The sequence below is a fragment of the Equus przewalskii genome, chromosome 2 (genome assembly GCF_037783145.1).
Source record: "Equus przewalskii isolate Varuska chromosome 2, EquPr2, whole genome shotgun sequence".
Taxonomy (NCBI): domain Eukaryota; kingdom Metazoa; phylum Chordata; class Mammalia; order Perissodactyla; family Equidae; genus Equus; species Equus przewalskii.
The window spans coordinates 66697389-66723367 of NC_091832.1; the positions used below are offsets into that span (position 1 = coordinate 66697389).

The 25979-nt window shown below is 38.6% G+C and overlaps 1 protein-coding gene across 9 annotated transcripts in view; it reads right to left on the reverse strand.

Annotated features, from left to right (window-relative positions):
* PALLD (palladin, cytoskeletal associated protein) overlaps positions 1 to 25979 on the reverse strand; it is a 382662-nt gene that overhangs the window by 200076 nt on the left and 156607 nt on the right. For all 9 annotated transcript variants that reach the window (XM_070611497.1, XM_070611499.1, XM_070611496.1 and 6 more), the window contains 5 exons: positions 18058 to 18124; positions 16710 to 16815; positions 14182 to 14256; positions 9961 to 10102; positions 9388 to 9411 (listed from right to left, as the gene is read on the reverse strand). In XM_070611497.1, coding sequence (XP_070467598.1) covers positions 9388 to 9411; positions 9961 to 10102; positions 14182 to 14256; positions 16710 to 16815; positions 18058 to 18124 — 414 coding nt within the window. The remainder of the gene's footprint in view (positions 1 to 9387; positions 9412 to 9960; positions 10103 to 14181; positions 14257 to 16709; positions 16816 to 18057; positions 18125 to 25979) is intronic.

Genomic DNA, 25979 nt, shown 5'->3' on the forward strand with positions numbered 1-25979 from the left:
ATAGAAGGAAAACAATAGAATAAGTAACAGAGAGAACATGAGGTCATCTTGTGCTTTTTCTGACTAGAGTGTACACAGTTCTTGGCTTTCCAATTGAAGGGGAAGATAGAAAGAGTAGAAATAATTTAAGTTGGAGCTTCACATAAGATTAATCATTTGGAAAGTGAGATGTATCTGGAAAGGTACAAAGGATTGGGAATTTTTAAATTGAATACATATGGTTGCAGAATGAGTTAAAAGTGTACTTAACTAGAGAAGGGTAAATAAAACTTAAAATATTAGCGCTGGAAGGGATCTTAGAGACTGACTAGCTCAAATCCCTCATTTCTTCAGGTGAGGTCCAAAGCTATTCTCTCAAGGTCATGGCTAATTAACATTAAAGCCCAAATGCTAAAGTACGTCCGCCTCCCAGACGCATGCTTTTTTTCTCTAGAGTGCCAAGCCTCTCTAGTCGTTCTGCTTTTTTTCCTTATTCAGGACACAAAACACCCACTGCAAAATGAGGAAGATGGGAAACAAGGAATTTCCTGAATCTGCAAATTTTAATTACTCTCACTATCCAAACAATTCACTAGAAATTCACCTGTCCAGGAAGATGCGCTCTGCGTCTTCTAAGGGACAAGATACACGGGAATAGAATATAAGTCCAGTCCAAAGCGCATGCTAATAGTAGAAGAAATGAACAGCCCAGTCTTATCGGATTTTGGAAAAAATCCTCGCATACTGGCTGCTCTCTAAGAGATGGGCTTCAGGCAGAGGCAGGTCACCTGTGTCCCCTCTTAGCAGGTGCTGCTGGGAGCCCTGAAGCCCTCCCAGCTTTCAGCAGCACCAAGGTGCGTCCTGCCCAGGCAACCACTGCCTCCATCCTCACACTGTCTTCCCAGGGCTCGGTGCTCTCTGGAAAGGTCTTCTCTTAACCTGGGATTATTTAAAGACAGCGTGCCTGGAGACTCAGAGAAACAGCCATTGCAAGTTCAATGCTTTAAGTGTAAACATAGACATAATTCTGAGCCTGAAACCCTACATTTCAAAACAAGATAAAATCTTACCTAGCAGATATGATGGAAGTGGTTTTGGAGTAATGATCTTGACAACTTTGAGAGTTCCTTCTTACGTTATCTACTGTTTTGTGATCTTTTTCTTTTTAGTTATGTCCTTTTAAGAAAATGTGAGCTTGTATAAACAGTCATCCCTTCTAATCCAGAGGGCCCGTTTGAGAATGAAATTTTATCATCTCCTCATCCTTCCATGACTTTAAGGATAAGTTAAAAATCCTTAATGTGGTCACAAAGCCCTAAATGATAGGGCCCTTCTTTCTTGCCAGGTTCCTTTTGCGCCTCTCACCTCCTTCTGTTCTGCGCTCTGGGCCCACTCTGGCTCTTGGGCAGCTCCCGGAGAAGCCACATTCCTTCAAGTCTCGAGGTGCTCATCCCGAGGTACTTAGCGCCTACTCAGCCTTACATTTCCACCTAAACATTACTTTGTCAGAGAATATTCTTTTGATTAGGCTTGGTCAGATCTACGTATATGCAATTTTAGGATGGCAAACATTTTTTGAGAATCTATCGCAACTAGAACTAATTTATCGTTAATTAGTTTGTTAGTTTCTGGTTCCTTGACTGGAGAATAACATCTGTGAGAGCAAAGAGCATTTGTATTGTTTATGGACGTATTCTGAGCATCTCACACAGCACTCACATCTGTTACACTCTCCATAAATATTTTTTAATAAATGTATGGATGAAATTTAGATTGAGGGGGAAAAAAGAAAACATTTGCTTTACAGAAAGACCGTTTTCTAAAGGAATTCTCAGACTGATTTTCCTGCAAGCTTCCTTTGTGTGTTTCAAATGTGACTGAACAAAATTCATTTTATATGGATTTTAGGAGTAATTCTATTGCATAATGTAAGGTGTATGCATGTACAGAGCTGATGACGGACTAAACATCTAGAAAAGACAACAGACTTACGAAAAAAAAAGAAAAAAACTAAAAAGCCTTGGGAGGTCTTTTGCAATCGTGATCTTCATGGATTGCTACGTCTCAGTGATTTTTACTGAATAAAATTTTAATCCAATGCCCCAAAGGTTGTTTAACTTTTCTTCTGTTGGCAAATGTCTTCCAAAAGTGACAACAGGCTCACATTTTGTTGAGAAAAAGGATCATCTTAGCTTTATGGTTCTGACATTATAAAAATGAAGAAAGCCATGAGGAAATGAGATGAGCCAGGCTGTAACATTGAATTTTCATCTGGGAGCATCTTATTTGAACAAAGACCTTTAAGCCATCTGTAAAATACATTTTGGTGAGGAATGGAAATCAGGAAATGATTGCTTATGTCAAATAAAGGGAGTTAGGGGCTTACTCATTAGTACTAAAAAACTGTCTCCAGTATAAACAGAAAAACTTAAAGTTATTAATAACTCTAATTACAATCCATTTTAATCCAATTTACCTAGGTGAAAGGTTTTGATTTAAGGGCACATAATAAATTACCAAATTGGAAACTATTTTTGCTGGTGATAAATTCTGCTTTTTATAGTTATCTAAAAATCAATCACATCAATACCTCCCAGAAGTCAACGCCGAATTTCATTCAAGTTCCTGGACATACTTAACACTTGGTTAAATACAAACAAAACGATTTTGTTTGCAGAAACACAGAAAAAGAGGAGGCAGCAAGGATAATATTACCAGGTCTCTTGGGTAATATGGGGACATTTTCATAAATACCTTTCTTCACAGCTTTTTTTGGGGGGGGGGAAAGGGGGTCCAGCCTAACTAAAAAGAAATCCAGCTTTTATCTTCCAAATCACATGGTTTGGCTAACACAATTGATAAAAAAGAACTCGGCTAAAACGAACAAGGTGAAAGTGGGTAAATATAATGTGTATAATGTTTACAAATGATTTTTTAAAATTATGAGCTGTATCATATATAGAGAAGTATATTTAAAATGTACAGTTTAAGGAATAACCATGAAATGAACCCCTCTGTACTCATTAAATCTAAGAAATAAAATATTACCAATACTTTAGAAATGCCCTGTATGCCTTCTCCAATTGAATCTTCTTTTTTTTCCTTTTGAGAGAATCATTCCTTTGATTTTATGTGTTTACCACATACATACGTACGTATCCTTCAAAAATGTGTTCTTTGGTTTTAAAAAATTGAGTAACAAGCACAAATCTTGTTGTGTAAAGAAAAAGCAACCTTGTCACTGTCAGCAAAAAGCTCCCACAATTGATCCAGGGGCATAAACTGGCTTCAACTTCCCAGGGAGTTTACAAAGCCACCACAGGGGTCATCAGCGGGCCAGGTCAGGAGTGGGTCCTCAGAAAGATAAGGCTCACTCTTGTGGGACTAAGTAGGGACAGGAACTGCAGAGCCAGCAGGAATAGAGTGGAGTGGGCGTCTCCATTTTTTCTGTTTTTTAAGTTCAACATGGCCAACTTCCAGATCTCAGCCCTGGATCAAATCAGAATACTTCTGTGGGGGGTGAAATAAGAGTTCTCAGCTGATTCAGGAGGGAGTTGGAGAGGAGAGGCCAAGCAGAGAAAAGAATATGGGTCAGGCTTACCACCCTGCCACTCTGCCATCAGGCTAAAAGATGGAGCAGTGGCAACAAGCTCTTAGCGACGAAAGCCTCAATGTACTCATCTCTTGAGGCACACTGCTCCAGTCTGGACTTGTCCTCCATTCCTGACGCTGAGCTGTTACCCTCCTGGGGGTTCCTCTCGCCTCTCAGTTGTATTTGGTCTGCTGCTTCCTGTACTCCATATCTCGCTCTTTCCGGGTAAATTAATTCTCTAGTGGTGGTGAAGCACATCCTACATAAAGGGTTGTGGAAGAAAATCTTTGAGACAAGTCTGAAAAGTCTTTCCTACATCTTCATATTGAATCGAAGGTTTGGCTGGGTACAGAATTCTGAGTTGGAGGCAATTTTACTTCAGAATTTTGAAGGCTTTGCTTCCACGTCTCTGTGTCTAGTGTGGCTGCTAAGCCATCCTGATCTTGTTAGTTTGTACGTGACCTGATGTTTTCTCCCTGGACACTTGTAGAATCATCTCCTTGTCCTGGATATTCTGAATTTCACCACGATGCACATTGCTGTGAATGTATTTTCATACCTTGTGCACTCAGTGGGTCCTTTCTGTCTGCAAACTGATATCCTTCAGTTTAGGGAATTAAAAAAAATTATATCATTGATAATCTCTCCTTCTTCTTTGTTGTCTCCTCCTGGAATCCCAATTATGCACGTGTTGTCTACCTAGGCACGTTCTCCAGCGTCTCTAATTTTCTTGTCTTTTCTCTCTTATATCCCTTCTCTGGGTCTTTTTGTCTTACCCTGTGGGGTATTTCCTCAACTTTTATTTCTTCTACCCACTTTTTCATTCCGAGAACTTTTTATTTTGCAAATGTTCCTCCCCTCTTCTTAGTAGCTTTTTATTTTTCCTTCTCGGATGCACTGATTTCCTTCTCTCTCTGAGGAGAGTGTTGTCTTGTTTTTACATTTTATTCTCTTTGCAAGTCTGTTTTCTCCAAGTTGCTTTTCAGGGGAGTTTGCTTGTTTTTTTCTACGTCATCCACGCTCAAGGTTTCCTCAGACGCCTTTTATCTCTTCTTGTCTGACATGGTTGTGAGTTGATTAGAAGCTCTGACCAGGAGAGAGGAGCTCGTCAACTCCGGCCTTCCCGTTAGCTGAAACTAGTCGGCTTCTTTGTGAAGAAACTCCCATATCATTATCTATGGATGTTTTTCTCTTGGGACATTCAGATTGCCCAGAGAGGAGTCCTTCAGTCTTTGCCAGGACAGGAAAAGTTCACAGGCCAGCATTCTAGAAGATGAGTGCCAGAGAAGACTGGGAGTGGGAGCATTCAGCATTCAGAATTCAGAGTCACTCCCTTTTCTTTGTGGTGCACACTCAAAGGTGCCTTGAGTGCTCCCCTCTCTCCCCAGAGAGTAAACCAAGCTTTCTTGGTTCATGGGACCCTGAGTGTCTCAGTAATTGTTTTTATGGTGCTCCTAAGTCAAAAGATATACCAAACAGCTTCATTCGTTAAGTAGTTATTTCCAAAGAACTTAATAAGTATTTAGGTCTTAACATGTTAGTTATTGTTTGAAAAAAATACACATAAATTAAAATAAAAATATTATTTAATTCTTAAATAACCACAGTTACTTACTAATGGATGTGTGCATCTGTTGGGTACTGCACAACTCTTCTTGGAATCAGACTGGACAGAGCCAGCCTCATTTCAGGTTCCACATCAATTTTCATATGGTACTTGCTTTTTATCACACACGTCAAAAACTCAGTTTCACCAAGATATGATGTCATACAAAAGAATACAGAGTTATCTAATGTTTAAACCCAGAATTATTTCAGCCTAGTAGTTGTATCTATCAGATGTCAAGTATCATTATGTTTGCATTAAAAATTTCAAACATATTACAGCACCTCTGTCAGTTTGGTGTGGTGTCCCAGGGCAACTTGTCAGACAGTTTGGGAATCACAGGTTTTCTACAACCCACTTTTGTTTAAGCCACCGTCTTAACCTGGACTTGCAATAAGTTTTTAACTATGTACAATCTATTGGGTCTCAACAAACATCCTCAACATTGCCTTCCTACAACTCAGTACCTGATTGCATTTAACAAAATATAATTTACTTCACATTCTGAATCACAGATCAAAACATAGGCTCTACTGTCTAAGATCTAGGGTGACAGGTCAGCACTGGTTAGCAGAGATTCACACTGAAAGTAGGAGGCACCATACTTTTATAGGTATAATTCCCCAACCAGTAAGACACTTTTTTTGTATTTTTAATTTTGTGTGCCATTAAACAATGCTATAGAAGTAACTCAATACAGTTTGTGGCTGTTTCCAGACAGCTGAGTAAGGGCCTGAGTATTAACAGCTGTCAAATGAGTCTTCTGTGCCCCCCACCCGCCTCAGACTAGTCTTTGAAGGATTCCATCAGTGTAAAGTCGGAATGTCAAAGAAGGAGGCCAGAGCAGGTAATATGACAAACGGATGTTGGTCTTAAGTAAGCTGACTAGCTATTAATTCACAGAACAGTCTGAAAAGATTTGTGATACAAGCTGACTTCTGTCTAGACAGAGAAGGGAGTGTAAAACACATTAGACAGATGCAACATGGTAGTGACAAGAAAAACCTGTTTCAGTTGCACAAATGCATTGGGAGGGAATCTGCTATTTCCTTCTTTATCTAAATAGCCAATCTCTAATGGGACCATATTTGGGTACTAGTTACTTTCAATTTTATTTCTAGAGCTTTAAAACATCTTACACATGAATAAGAGAAAGAAGGAGAGTGAAGAGAAGGGGAAAAAAAGAGATAAAAAGGATGAGGGAAGAAAATAAAGAAAGCGAGGAAGAGAGGGAGGGAAGGCGGGAGATGGCAGAGGGAGGGGGATGGGGGGAAGGGGAGGGAGGGAGAGAGAGATTGAGAGGGAGAATGAGAGCAGGATGCATCAGAGGAAAGAACAAGTGAACGTGTCAGAGAAAGGGAAAAGAGTAGGAAGAAAGGGTAATAAAATCCAAATGCTTAAATGTGTTCCTGCATTTCAAAGGCTATTTATGTTTTAGCATTTGGAAAACATCACTGACATTATAGTCCTATAAAATTTATCTCTTGCCTCAGATGTACTGTCATGTCTGTTTTTCTCCTTTCCACTTAAAACAGTGGCTAAAAACCAGCTAACAGGGAAGCCAGTCCCTACATACATTCTCTATGGTTGAATAGTTCAGTGTTCGTTGGATACAAAGGTCAATCAGGTCATTTAAGGAAAGTAAACTGTTCAATATATATTTTGTTTTTTCCTTGACAACGTCAACGGTCAACTTCAAGGTCAATGTAAAAAAGACATTTGGCTACTAGTAAAAGAATCATAGTCATACCTAGTTTTGTGAAGCATGCCAAAACATTGTTTAAGCACAAATATGTTTTAACATTTGCTTGTTCTGAAGTTCTTATTCATAACAACTCACATAAGCAGTCACTTGAATAGTCATTCATGTGTTTAAAGTCATTTTTGTTTAAAAAATACGATCATGGATTTTATTTAATGCTACATGACAACTGCAGGTTTCCTGAAGCAGAGCATTTTCATGCTCCACTACAAAAAGAGAAAGGAGCAATTCCAGGAGTGTCATGGTAAACATAACTGTAGAGAAATTATCAGAGGCCAGGGAAATCTAATTGTGTTTTAATAGCTCCTGACTATATATGTTTTTCTCCTTGTATTGACAGGTTTGCTTGAAATATTTCTCTGCCATGAAATATTAGTTTTCAGCAAATGCTATTATTGTGGTTGGAATGGAGGAGCCTTTTTTCTTAAATGCTTTCAGATCTAACTGAAGGGAAAAAGAAAAATAAGACAAGTCAGCGAACACAGAGAGAAGAAACTTTTTATACGTTGCTAGGATATGCGGTTTCAAAGGAAGGCCTTCCTGTTTTGCTCTTTTCTTCCTGATTTGGCCACGCTAAACCAAAGGCATTTAAGTAAGTTCTAGAGGTCAGATTATTCCATGAAGCTGCTGAGGTGTAATTTTATTAAATAATGCGTGATCAAAATTATATTCTAGAAACAAAACAGCAAACCATAACTGAAACAGGAGTGTATGTGGTGTGAGGGGTAAGGGCAGGGGCAGAAGATGTTTCTATTGCCCCTTCTCACCTAAATTTATTCTTTTTTGGCCAGTACATGGAGTGTTTTAAATTTTCAAACAGGTACACACTCAAAAACTAAACTATGCCATTTCTAACCAGTGTTTTGAATTTTCAGACGATGGCTAGTTTATGATTTTCCAACACAGATCACAGGAGACATTTAATAAATCATCGCCACCTACGTAGATGATAACAACATGATGAAAAAGAGTTGTATGAATTCACTCAGAATCCAGAATGCAACATCAAAAGCAGTCTTAATTCATTCCAGTAGTAATGCTTTTAAAATTTTTGGCCCAAGATTTTAGTTTTATTTGTACATAAAGCATCAAAAGACATAAACTCCTCCACAGATTTGTGCACATAAACTTTCTTGTGGATAAAAGAGATATTTGGTCCCTACTTCTCCCTAAGTGTATTTAAAACAGTGAATGCAAAAGATGTGTCCTAATCCCCTACAGGATTTCCATACTAGTTCATGCAGGAGATTGAGTCTCAGAGTCCCATGTACCAGGGAACCAGCATTATGCAATTTTATACAAAGACATATCACAGACAAAATATGAAAATGTGTATTTCCACAGTTTGGAAAGTGACTACAGTATTTGATGTGGTGACTAACCCACTGAGCGAGGTGACATGCTCTAGTTGTAACTCATGACAAGAAGGCAGTGGATCAATTCCAGTTGTTCCCTAAGGATGCTACTCAGCATCCCTTAACCTTTGGATCCTAAAAGAATCACACTCTGCTTTTAACGACTCAGTTCTCAGATGTGAGAGGTTCAGGACTGACCACAGTAATATGACTGCAGTAGCCCACAGAGAACCCGCAAGTTCCCCAAGAAGGGACAGAGTAAGGTCGTGGCTCCTAAGGGACAATATGGCAGGATCTGCTTGATGCTGCGACAGAGGCACAAATCTGTCTCCCCTTTGACAAGAAATAAGCGAAACTAGTGAATTAGCTGTTGGGAAAAATTCAAAAGAAGGTAGTCTCAAGGAGGACGTACTATGAAATACCTAGACAAAAATTTTTGTTTTCTTAACAAACATCAGTTTAGTCCATGAGGAGTCATAAAATATATAAGAAGTCTGAGGCAGCAGAACAGTTGAACCCGATGCTTCTGGATAACATAGCACTCTGATGAGGTCAAATGACCTGGTAATTAAGAGAGATCCTAGGGCAAGATGACTTTCTTCATGCTTGTAGAATACTAAAAGTTTAAGGCTCGGGGCACATAAATGAGAAATGCCTGGTGGTCAATTTTGCTTACATCTTTGAGCTGCTCTCATGTGAGACACATTTCTAAGCTGGAGAGTCTGGTTGTTAGTGGGTTTTGGTCAGTGGAAGTATGCAACAGATTGTTCTTTTCTACTGGAATTTTAAGAGGATGTTTTTTGATCATTAGCTTAGTTTGCTTTCTGAGTATAAAAGATTATATTTTACAAAGCCTTAAGTCACTGAGCTTGACCCTCTTGTCTGAATGGAACCTAATGTTTTACTAATAAAGAAGTGGATGTAAAATGCAGTGTACAGACCCCATGATAAAGAAGATATTGTCTTTAAGGGGGTTTCACATTTCCAGGGAACTGCAAAAACATTGTTCTGCTTGTGGTTTTAAAACAGAAACAAAGAGCTATTGAAACCCAAAAGATACATTACCAAAGGAAAAAAAGAAAAAGCTTCTTACCAGGTTCAGCTGTAGATCTAGGTTCTGTTTGCCACATGAAAAAAAATAAATAAATCAAAACAGAGTATTAGAATGGGGTTCCATTAATAATAAATCTTATCTAGCCTTTCCTCTTACCTTGTCTAGGACACGTCTGCAGAAATCTTACAGACAAACTCCATAATACAAAGAGAGAAAGTGATAGCAGTCCATCTATATTTCTATAAATACAGACACTGGAATTCCAGGAACAGCTTACACGAGGAAGGTTTTTAAACTACGGTTCATAGATGGGCTTTTAGGAGGCTTGTAAAACTCCTAAAATTACACGCCCAACTTTGAATTCAAACATATATGTCCATTTTTTCTGAAGAAAGAATATATACCTTTCATCAGAGTTTCAAAGGGGTCCACAAGCGACACCACAGCTTTAATTTACTGGACCCCACACATGTGCACGTTATCTCGTCTCATCACTCTTTGATTGGTTGAAAATAGAAATCAACTCATCTGAATGACTAAACCCTTCTTGGTTTTTATACAGCTTGAGAGAAGAAAATGGTGGGATTTGGGAGAATGGGCACCTCTCCTTACTTTTCTGTAGAATTCTGAAATCTGGAGAGTCCTGGATTTCACTCCCTTGTCGGAACCACTTGACCTGCAAAGGGGGTGCTCCTCGGACCCGGCACTCCAGAACCACCACCTGGCCCTCTGATGTGGCTATGTTTTGTAGTTCCTGAAATTCAAGGAAAACACTCCTCATCAGACTTCAGCACATTCTTAAACAATTTCACAACACAGAATAAACTTCCACACCCTAGAGAAAACACACAAAACTTGCAACATAAAATAATTACCACCAACTCTGGCAAGGGTAAACACCTTTAACCTCATTGATCACCAGCTTTTCATAATCTCCATGCAATGAAATTAGTAAGGTTTACCGTAAGCCCTGCAGAAATTTTTAGCCTGTCTGCAAATTTACTGACTCCTTCATATTTATGGAATTTCATGGTAACAATGGTTACCTTTCTTTACATTTAAGAGTAAGCTAGTGGAATGCAAACTTCTTAAAACAATTACACTCCAGATGAATGTAGATTCCTATGAAAACCAGACAGGAAGAGAAAAAAGACATACATTTGTTTTCACGTGCTCTAACCTTTTCATGTACTTCCCCACTACCTCTGCCCAACTCGTTTCCTATGTCAGGTTTATGAAGATAAGCAGTTTTGGTATTTTCTAATTTTGAGGTTCTGAGTAAAATAATAAAACACACAGGACTTCTCCCTTCTTGATCTCCATTTCCCCCTCCCTTGCTATTACCCATGCGGACCCCCAGCCCATTCAACTCCAGACCAATAAACTTTTACAATCCAACAGAGTAGAAATTAACTTGGCTTCATAGATGCAAAGAGGTGAAGCTTTTATACTTGTTATTAAATATCAAAAGATTAATAGTTCCCTTACATATGTCCTCTCTCTACTTTCCTCCTCCAGGATTACTTAGCAATGGGGCCAACTTAAACTTTTTGACTCTTTAAACTTCTGACTATAGGGTATTAGGTCTTATATAGGGCATGGAGAACTCTTAAAATAATTCAAATATGATAAAGTAATTTACCTACACATCAACCAAAAGCAAACAAATTCACATTAAGAAGTGTTTTTTTGGTTTTGTTTTTGTTTTTTAAGGTCATCTGAAGAGATGACAAATAACGTCCTGAGAAAAGCAAAACCTGTTGCAAATGGCCTGTGGTCAGTATGCTAAAGATCTATGGGAATTCTAAAAGTTGATGACGGTGGCAGAAGAGCTAGAAAAGTCCAACATGAAGTCTGAGAAAGATTTGATAAGAATTTTCAGAGTTAACAAGAATTTTTTTTTTTTAAGTGAAAAGGCCAAGATTATTAACTACTTCTGATCGCAGTGTTTCTCCTCCCTTATTTTTAAATGTAGGAAATCTCTGGTTTTAAATGGACTTTTTTACTTTGTCACTGGGTCCAGGGAAGTAATTTAATGGATCATAGCAGGAAAAGTGTCACTCAGGGGGTCCGGCTTGCGCAGATTATTAAATACTTCCAAGCTTGCCTAGGGAACCATTCATGATAGATTACAAATGGTACACAAATATTTTTCATGTTTTGAGTTTTCAGGCACCAAAGAAGACTCTGATTTATTCCCAGGATTATGCATTTTGTTCAAACATTGGAAAGTTAGAGATGCAGGTAATGGGTAGATGCCAAGGACCCTAAGCAGTCAAAACTCCATAGTTATTCTAGGATTACAATTTGGCTCTTTCTGGAGCAAACTTTTTAATTTTGGCAAAAGCCACAGCTCAACACAGCCATTCAGAGAACCTACAGGAACATAACGGGGAGCCCTGAAAGAGACTAAAAGCTACCCTTCAGAGGCTGCACTGGCAATCTGGATCACCCACTCAGGGTGGAATTTGGGACCCCTGGGTATTTTAGGGTCCATATAAGGGCATCTTTTGCCATATATCAAGTCCACTTGATACCGTGATTCCTTGGAGGAGTCTAACTATTTGGGAGGAAATGCCACATGAGGCTAGTTGTTCTGGCCTCAGATGTTTCCCACAGTTCATACCAGCTCCACTGCCCCAGCTAAGCCCAGGGGCTCAAAGGCAGAAGTGCTGGCTCTGCCTCTGACCAGCTGTGAAACCTGGAAATCTTCTCCAGGGTAGCTCGAGGAAACAGATGAAGGCACCTCTTAGACTGGCAAAATCCACCTGCCATCCACTGTCATCATCATCATGACCAAGACAACAGCCAAAGAAGATGCTAAGGGTGACAAAGCGTTAGAGAGGAGACTGGCAGATTTACGTTCTAAACCTGCTTCTCCAAAACCAGAGCCCAGGACCAAAAAGGATGCTGAAAAGGAGGGAGAGAAGCAGCCCAAAGGGAAAAAGGGGAAAGCGACCGCAGGCAAGGAAGGAAACAACTCTGCAGAAAACAAAGATGCTCCACAGTCCAGACACAGAGAGTGGAAGGTGATGGAGATGTCTGGTGAGGCGTGCTCTGTGCTTCCAATCACTCTACAGTTGGAGATTTTTTTAAATCAATCTTTATAGAAACGTAGAGTTTTGTTTTACTTTTCTTTTTATCAAGCTGTGTGGTTAGCACACAGAACACTTCATAGTTTTCTTTTGGGGAAGGGGAAATATGACTAAGAGAATGTCAGTGTCTCAAGAGCTGGATTGCAATGGGTTTTGTGTCTAGTTTTTGAGGATTTCTCTTGGTGCCCAGGAGAAATTCCCTAACACTTCCACCTGCTAGACCACTGCAGTGAAGCCCTTTGGGAGGAAAAGCAAAATTTCACCTCCTCTTTTCCTTCCTGATGCCACCAGCACGGACTTTATTTGCTAAAACCAAGGGGCATGCTGGGCCCTAGCACCCCCAAAATCAACTGGGTCTCAGGCAATAATACATTAGGTAACAGGCTTTCTGGTGATGATCTCGCAAAGCTGCTCAAGAAAAGCTCTACAACTACATATAAATTTGAAGTGTCCAATCTCTGTTAACATTTCCTGTTCTAAGCGTCAAAAGATGACTTCCTTGGCTACTACAGTGACATTGTTTCGGGTAAGTTTTTCCATGACTTTTTCTTTTTTCAGTAGTCTATCCAGGAGGGGACTTTCAAAGTTGCTGTCAACTATTATCATCTGTTGCCCGTGTCCTACAGTCAATACTCTGTGAAAGATCTTGAATAAAGTTGGAAACAGGCTGGCTTAGGAGAAAAAAATCATTCCCTACATGAGGTCACACAAGATGCTTTTCTCTACTGCTCCACATAAGTTTTATAGATTTGCTTTTCACATTTGTCTTTAGTTTACTTGGAACTGATTTTTGTGAAAAGCATGAGGCAGGAGTTCAGCTTAATATTTTTTCACCTCTGCTGAAGAATTCACTCTTTACCCAGTGACCTGAAGGTTTCTATAGTTATTGGAGTGTCTTTTGGGACACTATTCTGATTACTCACCAATTTGTCTAGCCTTGTGCCAGTACCATACTACCCAATTACTAAACCTTGATATCTCAGAGGACAATCCCATGCCTTCCCTAACACCACCTTGCTTTTCTTCTTCAGGAGGGCCCTGCTTCTTCTTGGCCATTTTTCCTTCCATGCAACTTTTAGAATCAAATTGCCAAGTTCTATATCAAACAAATAAACAAATACAGGGAACCTGTTGGAATTTTAGCTAAATTTGCATTAAATTTCTAGATTAATCTGGGAGTCACTACTTCTTTACAGTCTGTCAGTCCACAGGCATGCTCTCTCTCTCCATTTATTTGTGCCTTTTTAAATGTCATTCAACAGAGTTTGATAACTTTCTCAAAAACTAAAGCAGGGGAAAAGGAGAAGAAATGCTAAGTGGAACCATTTCTGAGTTGTGCCTTTGACCAATGAAATAGGTGTCATTCAGCTTGGCCATGTAAAACAGCAACTTAGAACAAACTGAAAATTATTCAATGTTTTTTTGAATGTCTATAAAACTTGCTGGTTTTCCCAAGCAATTTCCTCCACAGCATTTTGTCTTATTTTTTCTACCTGTCTTGGCTTTCCCACTCTATTTTAAGCTCTCTCAGGTCAATGACCACACCCACACTTCTCAGACCCTTCACAAGATTATAGTCACACGGCAGTTGCTCAATAAATATCTATTTAGCCCCAAAGATAACCATGATAATCAGACTGCTGATACATTCATTTTTAAGACTGCTACACAAAGCCACATGTGAATGGAATTTAGGGACCAAAGTAAACACAGAGAATGAGACTTGCAGATGTCAGACCTTTGTAAAAACAGGAGGAAAGTAGGCAGAAGGGGTTCCATCAGGTCGGCAGAGATACGAAGTTGGACTGTGAACCTGAAAAAGCAAAGACACATGGATCAAATTCTACATATATAAATTGCTGAAAAGACGGGCTTTAGGAGCTTTTCATTATTGGGATCACTCCACATGAATGGAACGAGTGAATGAGAGCATCGCCATATATCACTCTGCTCGTCTAGTCTTACAGCACAGACATTGTTCAACGACTTCATCTCACATCTGTTACTCTTCTCTATTCAAAAAGATATTCAAGGTAAAAGTTCCCTGACTCCTTAGGGATCCATGAGCTTTTAAATGCTATTTCCAAATGGATTTCTGTGTGTGGGACTTCCAGAGGGGTCTTTTTAAAAGCTCTCACAGACATTATATTTTATTTTTAAATATAGTCTGGATTCACTGAATAAAAGGCACAAGTAACTGGCAGTGGAGGGTAAAGTAAATTATCCAACATCTCCCTATCTTATTTTTAACTTTTCCTCTTTTTGATATAGGGATTATGGGAAATGTGGAAAAAAGGGACAGATTATTTTTTTCTTGTGCAAAAAAGCAAAGGTGCTAAAACACTTACTGAATGGCACTCATCTCTGGGGAAATATAAAAATTTTAAAGCAGTGAATGGAAAATATTTCCTTGTGTACAATCATTTATTTTCAAACGCTCTGGGTTTACTCAATTCTATATAAGCAAGTGTTAGCTTCTTAACCCAAGATGATGGTGATCTGATATTACGTGTCTAAATACGCCACAGGACGTCATAGAGAACGCTGGCAGAGTTGTACAGGCCTTCCTCGTTATCTCTGTAAGACTTTTTACGGGCTTGCGAATAAGAAGGCTTGGTCTCACTTTTCTCTGTCTTTCTATGTCAAAAGAATATATGTTCTCCTATATAGTATTTACTCTGTGCCAGCCACTGTTCCAAGTGTCAAAGGAAGATTAACACACTGAGTCCTCATGACAATCCTGTGAGACAGATGGTATTGTTATCTTCATTTTACAGATGAAAAAACCAGACACAGAGAAGTTACATCACTTGCTCGAGGTCCCTTAGTTAGTAACGCTAAGCTGGGATTCAAACTCAGGCAGTCTGGCTCCAGGGCATTAACCTTTATGTCACATTGCTAATAAAAATAAAGCAATGGAGTTTCTCTGAGCACTTCCTTCTCCCAACTATAAAAGCGGATACATAACCTTCCATTCAGTGTTCCTATAGAATTTAAACCATTTAAGAATGTACTGTTTACATTAGTATGGTGTTTGCACATGAGATGCATGTGTCTTTCTGCTGTCAGCCTTCTATGTTACACCTTAATGTATTCCATCATATTCAACAAGTGTTTCACTCGTCTATTTCCTGTTTCCTGTGTACAGTGTATAAACTGTTTGGGAATGGAGCTGGGGACATTTTTTTTTTCTGCCATGAAATGCTTAGCACAGTGCTTTGCATTCATTAAATACCTATCAATACTTAAATATCAAACACCAAAAAAATCCACTGATGTAATCAGGAATATTTCTATAAATTCTACCCTAGGGGTTTAAAGGAAATATCCACTATCTATGCCATCTCCAAGGAACTTGTACTGGTTCAACACTTGAAACTTGAAAAGTTTTATGAACTAAAATGTCTTTCCTCTACTGTTTGCATATTCCACACATCACAGAGTATACATCACACACTATAATTACTAAAACACCTATGAGTGCTCAACGGATTACAGGAAAGGCTGCTGGAGGGCATGATGAAGCTCATTAAACAGACTTATAAATTAGAAATGAGGTTACATATCAAGAGTCGGGGGCAGCCTTCTGGGAGTGTTGTATTTAAAGATACTCATCATAGCACAAACGCAAAGTTACATATGTTAGATCTAGAGACATTTAGATTTTAATATTTTTCACTTTTTTTTTTTAAACTTCATGTTTGTGTCTACAAAGTAAACTCACTACAATTACTTTCCCGTAGTTTGTAGTGTTGTTCTTCCTTGGATAAAGCAGTCTTACAATGAAAGAAAAACAGGATGAAAATGCACGGTGAAGTCAAGGTATTTTAATTGTTTTTTTCTTATTATCTGTTCAGCTCTTAGAGGATGGGGAAAAATTTTATCGGTATGTGGACTTTTCTTGTCTTCTAATTTGTTTTAAATGAGCTAATGAATTTGGCTAAATGGAAGAGGGCACACATGTGGGGGAATAATGAAATGGTCACAGCTAAAACAGATACCATTTTATCAGATTATTCGCTGTTAGAGAAGTTCCCAATGGAAACACAGACGTTGACTCATCGGTGGTATGGCTTTCATTAAAGATTGTTTTTAATGGATTAAAAGAAAGAACTTTACCCACCATTTTCTTTTCTTCTAGTTGTGTTTTCACTTAGAAAATATTTCAAGGGAGTGTACTAGTTAGAATCAAAGCTATAGTCTTTAAACTGAGAAATTTGCTAAGGAGTTTGACTCCTTCTGGGCTCTCGTCCCAGGCACACTTACCTGTTGAACAGGGATAGATAATGGTTGAATCACAGCTGTGGTCACTCCTGTCTTCGGAGATGATGCTCCTATCGTCAAGGAAACGGAAGTTGTTTTCTTTTGAGCTCTGGAAAATAGGAAGCCAATAGTTCAGTCAGAATTTTTTTGAAGCAGGAATTATTCTTTGAAACATTTCCACAGAATAGCCTAGTTTCTTTTTGTATACTCAATCCACTCCAACTGTAGGTGTTTCAGAAATGGGAACCCAGGATGCACAGTTAGAATAGCTGTAGTCAGTATATGCAGAGAATGGAGCTTATAGACGTCAGCAAATAAACACATGGGTAATAGAAAAGTAGCTGTCTGTAACTCAGCAATTATCAGAGAACCGAAAGTATTGAACTTGAAAATTCTGAGAGGAAAGAAAATACCTGGAAAAAGTCCAATCTCTAGCAGTAAGCAGATATTTGAAATCTTTAGGGTTAGGGTTCTATATTTAATTCAAAGTTTTGGTTGTCTATTTTAAGTCGAGCAGCTGTTCTTTGTTCTGGTTTCTAATTTGGTTAAGTTGAGAGTGTCTTGGAATTTTTTTTCTTTTCTTAGTGCACAAAAGTTAGTGAGGCTTAGAGAAAGCATAAGAAGACCTGGTTTCTAGGCCCAGTTTTGCTAAGTTGCTGGCTGTGTAATTGCAAGAGAGTCATGTAACTTCACTAAACTGGAGATCCTTATCTGAAATAACTGGTGACAGAGTACGTATATGATTTGGTTAAGGTCCCTTTAGTATTAACATTTGGTGATTATTTGATGCTGAATGGATATAATTGTTATGTATACACTAGCAGATCAAAGGACTTTATTAGCACATTCTCAATATTCATGGAGTTTTCTACAAAATTCTGGTAGATTTTATTCTTGCAAAATAATTAAGATTGTAATATTTTACTAATAATCCATATGGGTTTTTACGGATTTGTAGTAAGAACTAAATTTTAAGATTTTCATGACGAAATCTAACTGGAAATAGACTTTATCCAAATGGAAACCCATTTCTGGCCTAATTAGATATTTTCCAATTTGTATGTAGAAATTGGTCCCCATTTACATTTCAGTAATGATTTAACTAATTTTCTCAGAACACTTCTGTTCTTTTAAGACATTTATAACCTGTTAGTTGTCTTTGAAACTAACATTGTATATATTAGACTTCAAAGTTCAAATTCATAAGTTAAAAACTGTGTTCCAAGTTCAAGTATTTGATCTTTGATTGACATTAGTTGACCTTTTTCTTTAATGCTCAACACTCATGGCTTCATACTCCAACAATTCTGTTGACATTCTTTGCTAAATTGATGGAATCATAGGCACTTACTGTGGCATAGCTCCAGGTTTTGATTTGAAAGCTAAACTTTCACTGTCAGAATCTGTTGAACTGGCACCTGAGTTAGAAAATAATAATAAAGTTAAGATGTAAGTAGTATCCACAATTGCTTCACAGAATGATGTTCTTTATTTTTAAACAATAACATACAAAATCTTATTTTGAAATAGTGAATGGTTCAAAACATTTTTACTTGGACTGTTTTTTCAGAAAATCGTTTTTTAAAAAAAACTACTATGAAAAGCTTTCTTCAAACCAATATGTTTTTAATGCCAGACGCAGTTTCATTTTTATCACTTTGGCCATCACAATCATACTTTTAAACGGTTGATAAACTATGAAATAAATGTGTGTGCGTGTAAAACATGCATAGTTTTAAACTTTAACCCTTCCCCAGGAGACTACACAGCGTGGATTATTAATGTCTTCGTTACTCATTAATTAGGAGGTGCTGCCTGACTCTTTGATAAATTAGAACACGGCAGTGGCTTCCTTCTTGAATAAGAGGGTCTCTGTCTTTGGGTCACGCCCTCCCGAATGCATTTGCCTCATTACTGCTTTTGAATTAACTGTCAACTTATCACATTTTTAGTCAAAATAGAAAACTGTACTCACATTTTAATGCTTATGCATTTCATGACAAGATATTTTAGGTGACATTTACAATGACTGTGACGGTTGGAAGTATATTCTTGATACTTCTTTGATGAAACATATTTAACTCTAGCTATTTAAATTATCTATTTAAAAATATTTTAATATAAAATAATAAATGCTTATAGAAAAGTAACCAAATAGCACAGAATTGTGCAATATAATAGTAAACACCAGTGGGTATCTTCCCTAATGCCATTTTGCACAAGTTAGTCTGGTGTGTATTTTCAGATAAATTTAACATATTAACATATACATTTGTGTACATATTTATACAATGGAATCGCACTATATGTACTCTTTGCAGTGAGTGCCTGTCAATACATTTAGAATATATACATTTACTTAAGTCTCTTGGATGGCTGCCTAGTGTTCCTTTCTGTGACTATAATATGTTTTTCCAGCCTTTTATTGATGTTGAAACAGTCATGTTTAGGTAACTCTGCTGGAATGTTTGCCGTCCTTTCTTATTTATTTCTATAACTAACACCTAGTGTAGGCTTTCTTCACCTAGTTCCCAGACTACCACAATAGATTCTTATCTTGTCTTCCCTTGGACATCTATTGGACTTCAACTATGTCAGATTAATTTTCCTATAACATACCTTTCCCGTTAACAAAACTTAGATGATATATGAGTCTCTACTCTGTAAATTAAAAATCTGCTATTTAGAGGCTTTCAAGATTTCCAACCTGATTTTCTAGCTCCATCTGCCAGAACTTCCTGCACTTTCACATCCTATGACCCCAAGTCAGAGAGTTGAACATACTCACTGGTGCACACTCCACTAGGTAGTAGGAATACAGCAGTAAAGAAAATACACGCATGCCCTTGCCCTTGCGGAGTTTACATTCTTTTGAGGACATAAACAACAGACAAGATAAATAAATACCTGATATGGTGGTGAGTAAAATGAGAAAACAGGGCAGGGTACGGGCATAGGAAGGGATGGGAATGCAGTGAGATGTAATTTTAAGTACTGTGGCAAGGAAGGCTCCACCAAGATGGGGACTTTCAATAAAGATCTAAAGTTGGTGAGGGCTTTCCCTTCCTGGTCTTTTCCCATGTTTATACCTTTAGTTACATTACTTATTCTCTTTCGCCACATTCTATCTTTTAAGATCAGCCCAGTCACTTTTCTGCACTGTCTTCTCTGAACTCCCAGTATTCTTGTTTACACTACTCATGTCACTTATACCATCATTATATTCTAGAAAATTATAAATTCTTTGAGAACTGAGGCGAGCTTAGGAAGGGAACTACCAATTTTTGAGTACTTAATATTTGCCTAGCAGTCGGCTAGGCACTTTATAGCATTTAATCATTATAGTAAATGAACCTCAGTAAGAGGTGAGTTATGTCCAAATACAGATAAGAAAATTGAGGAACCAAGAGGTTAAGTAATTTGCATAAGGTCACAACTTGAAAGCAGTCACCACAGGGTTTGCACTACTGCTTTTTGAACTTTTGGCCCATAATTCCTCCAGGCAACATGACCTTCATGTGCTGTGCAGGTCTGTATTCCCCTGAGGGCTGAGTGTCATGCCCTGTTCATGGCAGGCCTTTAACTTCTGGTGGAATGAATGAATGGAACTAGGGAATGGCAGAGCTTGTCTGGGGACAGGGAATGGACCAGAGAAGAGCAGCATGCTGGACGGCGGAAGTGGAAGGCAAGTCTAGAAACACAGGGTGCGATCTGGAATACCAGGGCTGCAGTGTTTGGACTCTATGTCTAGGTATTGAGAGTGGCGATTGGGAAAATCAACTGTGCAGGATTAACTGGGGGAGCAGGAAAAAAGAGAGCAAAACAAACACCAAACCACTGAAAATAGATGATAGACAAGGAGAAAGTTTTAACCACAACGAGGAGGTGGGAGAAGCTGAGCAGGGGAAACACCGAGGAAAAACCAGGAGACTCAGTTACCAGATAGTCATGGTAACCTGCGGGAGATGAATTTTACTGGAATCCTGAGATGAGGAAGTGTGGCAAAAGTCCCACAGAAGTTATCACAGACGCTCTCCAAGTGGCCAGAAAGAGGGGAGAAAAACAGCTATTTTTTATCTGATTCCAAATATTTAAATCATTAGGAAAAAAAAATCTTCTCTGATTACCTGTATTTAGAAAGCCATTCTTTTTTTCATTCTCTTTTGCTACTTTTTTCCAGCTGATTTTCAGAGAAATGTAAAAGACCAAAAAGGTTTGTGTGCCCTGAATAAGAAGACTTTTGCTAGTTTTCGCACACCTGTCCAACCCTTGTGAAATCTCCATGTCACCTTCCTTCTCAGGTGTCAGAGTAGCTCTTGCAGAGGGTGGCAGATCAAATCTCCCTGTCTACGCCAGCAGGTTGTCCTCCCTCCCCTCAGGGTCATTCTGCCCTCCCTCTCCTCTCCAGTCTCTTCCCTTTAGTCATCTGCTTTGCACCTGCTGCTTAGGAAAAAACACTCCTGTCTCAGGTTAACATTTTTCTTGTATTTATCAAACCATCACTTTCAGTTTTTTATGTAGGTTCCCATCTGACAGAGGCACAGGTTTCAGCCCTTGCAATTACTGTCTATCTGTTCATTTAATATTTACCTGCCTAAATGCTAACTATTTCTATAATGCCTCCCACACTGAGTGAAGGAGTCCAATGTGAATGATCTCCACTCTACTCTAGCGATGGGATACGGCTGGAAATGTCCCCAAAATGAACCTCCTGTCTTGACTGTAAAAGCTATTCCCTTTCCATTTTTAAAACATATCCAATTTAATACTTCCATGTAGGAAAAGACCCATAAAATGCACAATAGCAAAAATTAAAGAAAAAAATCATTTGGACTATCACCACCCAGAAATTTTGGAACATATCCTTCTAAAGTTTATCCCAGTCTACATATATAAGTAATAAACATATTTTTAAAAGATGCTATAGTACTGTTCAATTATTGCTTTTCCCCCCACTTAATACATTGTGAAATACCTTTCCATGTCAATAAATAGCCACGTACTTTATAGTTTTCTAACGGCTGCATCAAATTTATTTGTGTGGATTCACCATAATTTTATCATTCCACTATTAAAGAATATATTTATTTTTTCCATTTTTTAACATCTCTGCAGAAAGATGTGTAGAATAGCAATATCTCAAAATGCTCATCCCCCACACTCATGAAAACACTATGTTTTAATTATAATTTATATTTATACATTTTATATTTATATAATTTATTTATATATTATACATTCATTATACACAAATACATAATAATATATTTAGAATTTAATTATAATTATTTTAACTATTTCTGTCAATCTGATATCTTCCTTAATTAAAAAAAGAGCTATATTTCTGAGTGAAAGCAAAATAGATGTAAATCATATAGCTTCAACTTCAGGAAACAGGAAGTCTTTATGGAGTACATCCTTTGGTACATGTTTGCCTTTCAAAATTTAAGAAGTAAATACACTCTGTCCCCCTACTGACATTTTTCATTTTTCTCCCTCCCTTCTTTCTCAGTTGCTATAATTACCAGCACAGCAACAATCATTTGCAGTCTCAGATAAGAGTAACTGAAGCAATGCCAATGATTTAAAATTTTATAACTGATGAATGACTATAAAGGCATTAAAATAAGTTGTAAACACTGTTTAATGACCTGGGTAGATGTCTGTGACAAAACAGGTTAAATCTTAAAAAACAAAGTACAAAAGAGCATTCAGAGTAAAATATACACATACGGGAAAAAGACTGGAAAGATGAAGATTAAGAGTGACTGACAGAGAGTAGTGGAATTATACATGACTTCTATATTTTCGTCTATATGTTTTAGATTTTTTTAAATGAAAATGTGCTATTTTTGTAATAGTAATTACAGCTCACATTATGTGCCAGGCACCGCTTTAGGGGATTAACTCATTCAATCCTTACAACAATCTAATTTTCTTCATGCAGAGATGGAGAAACTGAATTACAGAGCCACTGAATAAACTGTTCAAGGTCACGGAGCTAGGAACTAAGCTGGTCAGAAAATATCGTGAAAGAACGGCCAAAACCGTGCTGGGACTCCTTCAGCTTCTCTCAGCATGTTTTCAAAATCTAGTCAAAGGAACCTGAATGCTCAGAGAGATTTTATCCTGCTGGGATCAACAGGAGCAATTACTCATAGAACACCTTATCATGCTTCAAAATGGTGCTTAAAAGGGACAGACATTTTATCTGATTATTCGAAGCACCAAGAACCTATAAATAAACATCAAACAGGATCTGCCAGCTTGCGTCATGCTCAAGTATTCCAGCCCTCCTCTCCACCTTTTTAATGCTGCCCTCCCCTCCTCTCCATCCGACCCAACTCCATATCCACAAGGTCCAGTTTAATCCAGCTTCCTTCATCCACATTTCAGAACCACCAACCTGCCCTCTGGAGCCCCTAAAGCTATACTGATCTGTGTAATCCACTGTACAGTCAGGAGGGGGTGGCGGTGAATGCTTTAGACGTCTATATTTATTTCACATGTTTACCTTTCCTATTATATCGTGAAACTCTTGAGACTATCTCTTCACCATCTGGTCCTTGAAGGTACCACCCTCAACATCTAGCACACATGTGGGCCAGATTCTGTTTCCTTTCTCCTTTTCAAGGACTTTGCTCTCTACCTTATTCTCCCTTCCTTGTGCATGATCTATATTTCTCTCTTGGATTACTTTCTTTAGCATATAAACATGAAAAGAAACAAATAAGCTGAAAAACTGCAAAAACCATCTTTCTTATCCAGCAATTCTACTTCTGGGTATTTATCCAAAGGAAATGAAAATATTAACTTGAAAAGATATATGCGCCCCCATGTCTACTGCAGCATTATTTACAATAGCCAAGACATGGAACCAACCTAAGTGCCCATCAATGGATAAATGGATAAAAAAGATGTGGTATATATATATATATATATATATATATATATATATACACACACACACACACGCACACACAATGAAATATTATTTAACCTAAAAAAGAAGGAAATCCTGCCATTTGCAACAACATAGATGAATCCCGAGGGCATTACGCTAAGCGAAATATATCAGACAGAGAAAGACAAACACTGTAAAATTTCTCTATATGTGGAATCTAAAAACTAAAAAAAACACAAACATGAACTCATAGATACAAAGAACAGACCAGTGGTTGCCAGAGGTGGGGGTTGGAGAGTAGGTGAAATGGGCAAAGGGGGTCAAAAGGTATAAACTCCAGTTCTAAAATGAATAAATGCTGGGGATGTAATGTACAGCATGGTCATTATAGTTAACAACACTGTATCATATATTTGAAAGTTGCTAAGAGTACATTTTAAAAGTTCTCATCACAAGAAAAAAATGTATAACTATGGATAGTCACGGACGCTAACTAGAATAATAGTGGTGATCACCTCACAATATATACATGTAATAAATCATTATGTTGTACACTTCTAACTAATATAATGTTATATGTTAATTATATCTAAAAAAAATCCCACCTTTCTGAACCCCACACTTCTTTCTAGATACTGGCCTATGTCTCTCCTCGTGTTTGAACAAAACTTCCCCAATGCAAGCTATTATTTGTTGCTTCTCCTTCCATATTTTGCAAACTTTTCACAGCTCACTCCACTTGACCTTTGGTCTTCTCCAGGTTCCCCAAACCCCTCTTGTTAAAATCACTGACATCACCTATAGCTGCCAAACCCAGTGGTTTCCTCCTCGTCCTCATCTGACAGGACTCTCAGCAGCAGTAGACAGAGCTGGCATTACCCTCCTTCCTGAATCACTGTCTCTTGCCTCCACTTACACCACTCTGCCTGGTTTCTCTCTCACCCCAGGGCTCCTCCTTCTTACTCTCCTTTGCTGGCATCTCCTCCTCTTGGAACTTCAACATGTAGGAAGGAACATCCCAGGCTAAGACTTGGGGCCCTCTCTCTCTCTCTTCCCCATCTCCTCCTCCTCCCTATCTGGTCTGTCCAGCAATATGTCCCAGCCCACAGCTTCAGTTACCATCTCCCAAATATATTGTTAGTTACCAAATGCTCCCAAATATATTTTTCTCACCCTGTGCTCTAGACCATACTCCAACATCCAGTTACCGACTTGACACATCCATTTAGCTATCTAAACAGGGATTTCAATGCAGCGTGTTCAAAACAGAGCACTTACTTCCCTCTGTCCCCTAATCTGGTTCCTGCCCACTCCTCCCATTTCAGAGATTGGAAACATTGTCCACACCAATGGTAAAGCTGAAATCTAGAGTTGGACCTAACTCCTTTCGTCCCCTCACCTAATCCACTGTGTGGCTTCCGGAGTCTGCCTCTAACTCTAACACTGATCTGACTCTCCTTCCTCCTTTTATACCGTATCCTCATGAAGTACCACCATTTCTCCTCTGTAATGATGTAACAGGCTTCTAACTGGTCTCAGGATTGTAAGCCAAAGCAACGGCTTAAACACATAAATCAGATAATGTGACTTTTCAGTTTAAACCTTCATGACTTGCAATTTTATTTAGAATAAAGGCCAAACTGCTCACAGTGACCGTAAGGCCCTATGTCGCACATGAGCTGGCCGCTGCCCAACCTTCCAAGCCGCTTCTTCCCTGTTATGTTTTAGTTAGCCTGGACTTCCTCTGCTCCTTGAGCACATCTGGTGTTCCCCACTCAGAGCTTGTATTCATTCCCTCTGTCTGGAGCACTCTCTTCTCAGTGTTCCCATCGGCTTCTTCTCAGAGTTCTGGACTGAAATCAAATGTCATCTTCAGAGAGGCCTTCCTGATCACCTTATCCCATTAGTCACCTTTATTTCCAGCATGTGCTGGTGCTGGAATTATCTATGTGTTTACTGGTTTACTCTCCCTCCTCTTCCAGAGTCTCAGTGCAGTGAGAACAGGGGCCTGTCCTGCTCACCGATGTGTCCCCAGGGCTCAGACCATGGCCTGCCTTACAGGAGTCCCTTAGTAAGTCCTTGAAGGATGACTCAGGAGTGCTCAACTACCTGCCCAGAAAAATGCTGTGCTCAGATCGTAAACCCTGTTACTAGATTGAGGTGAGGATCCAGCTGCCCCACGATAATGAGTTCATTTACATTTTATTCTGTAGTGGTTAAGAGGGGAGGCTCAGAAGTCAGACTGCCTGGCTTGGAATCCTTGAATGCCAGATATGTGTGTATGTGTGAGAGAGAGAGAGAGAGATCTTGGGCACACTGTGTGTGTGTGTGCGTGTGTGGGTGTGAGAGAGAGCAAGCCACGCAATCTT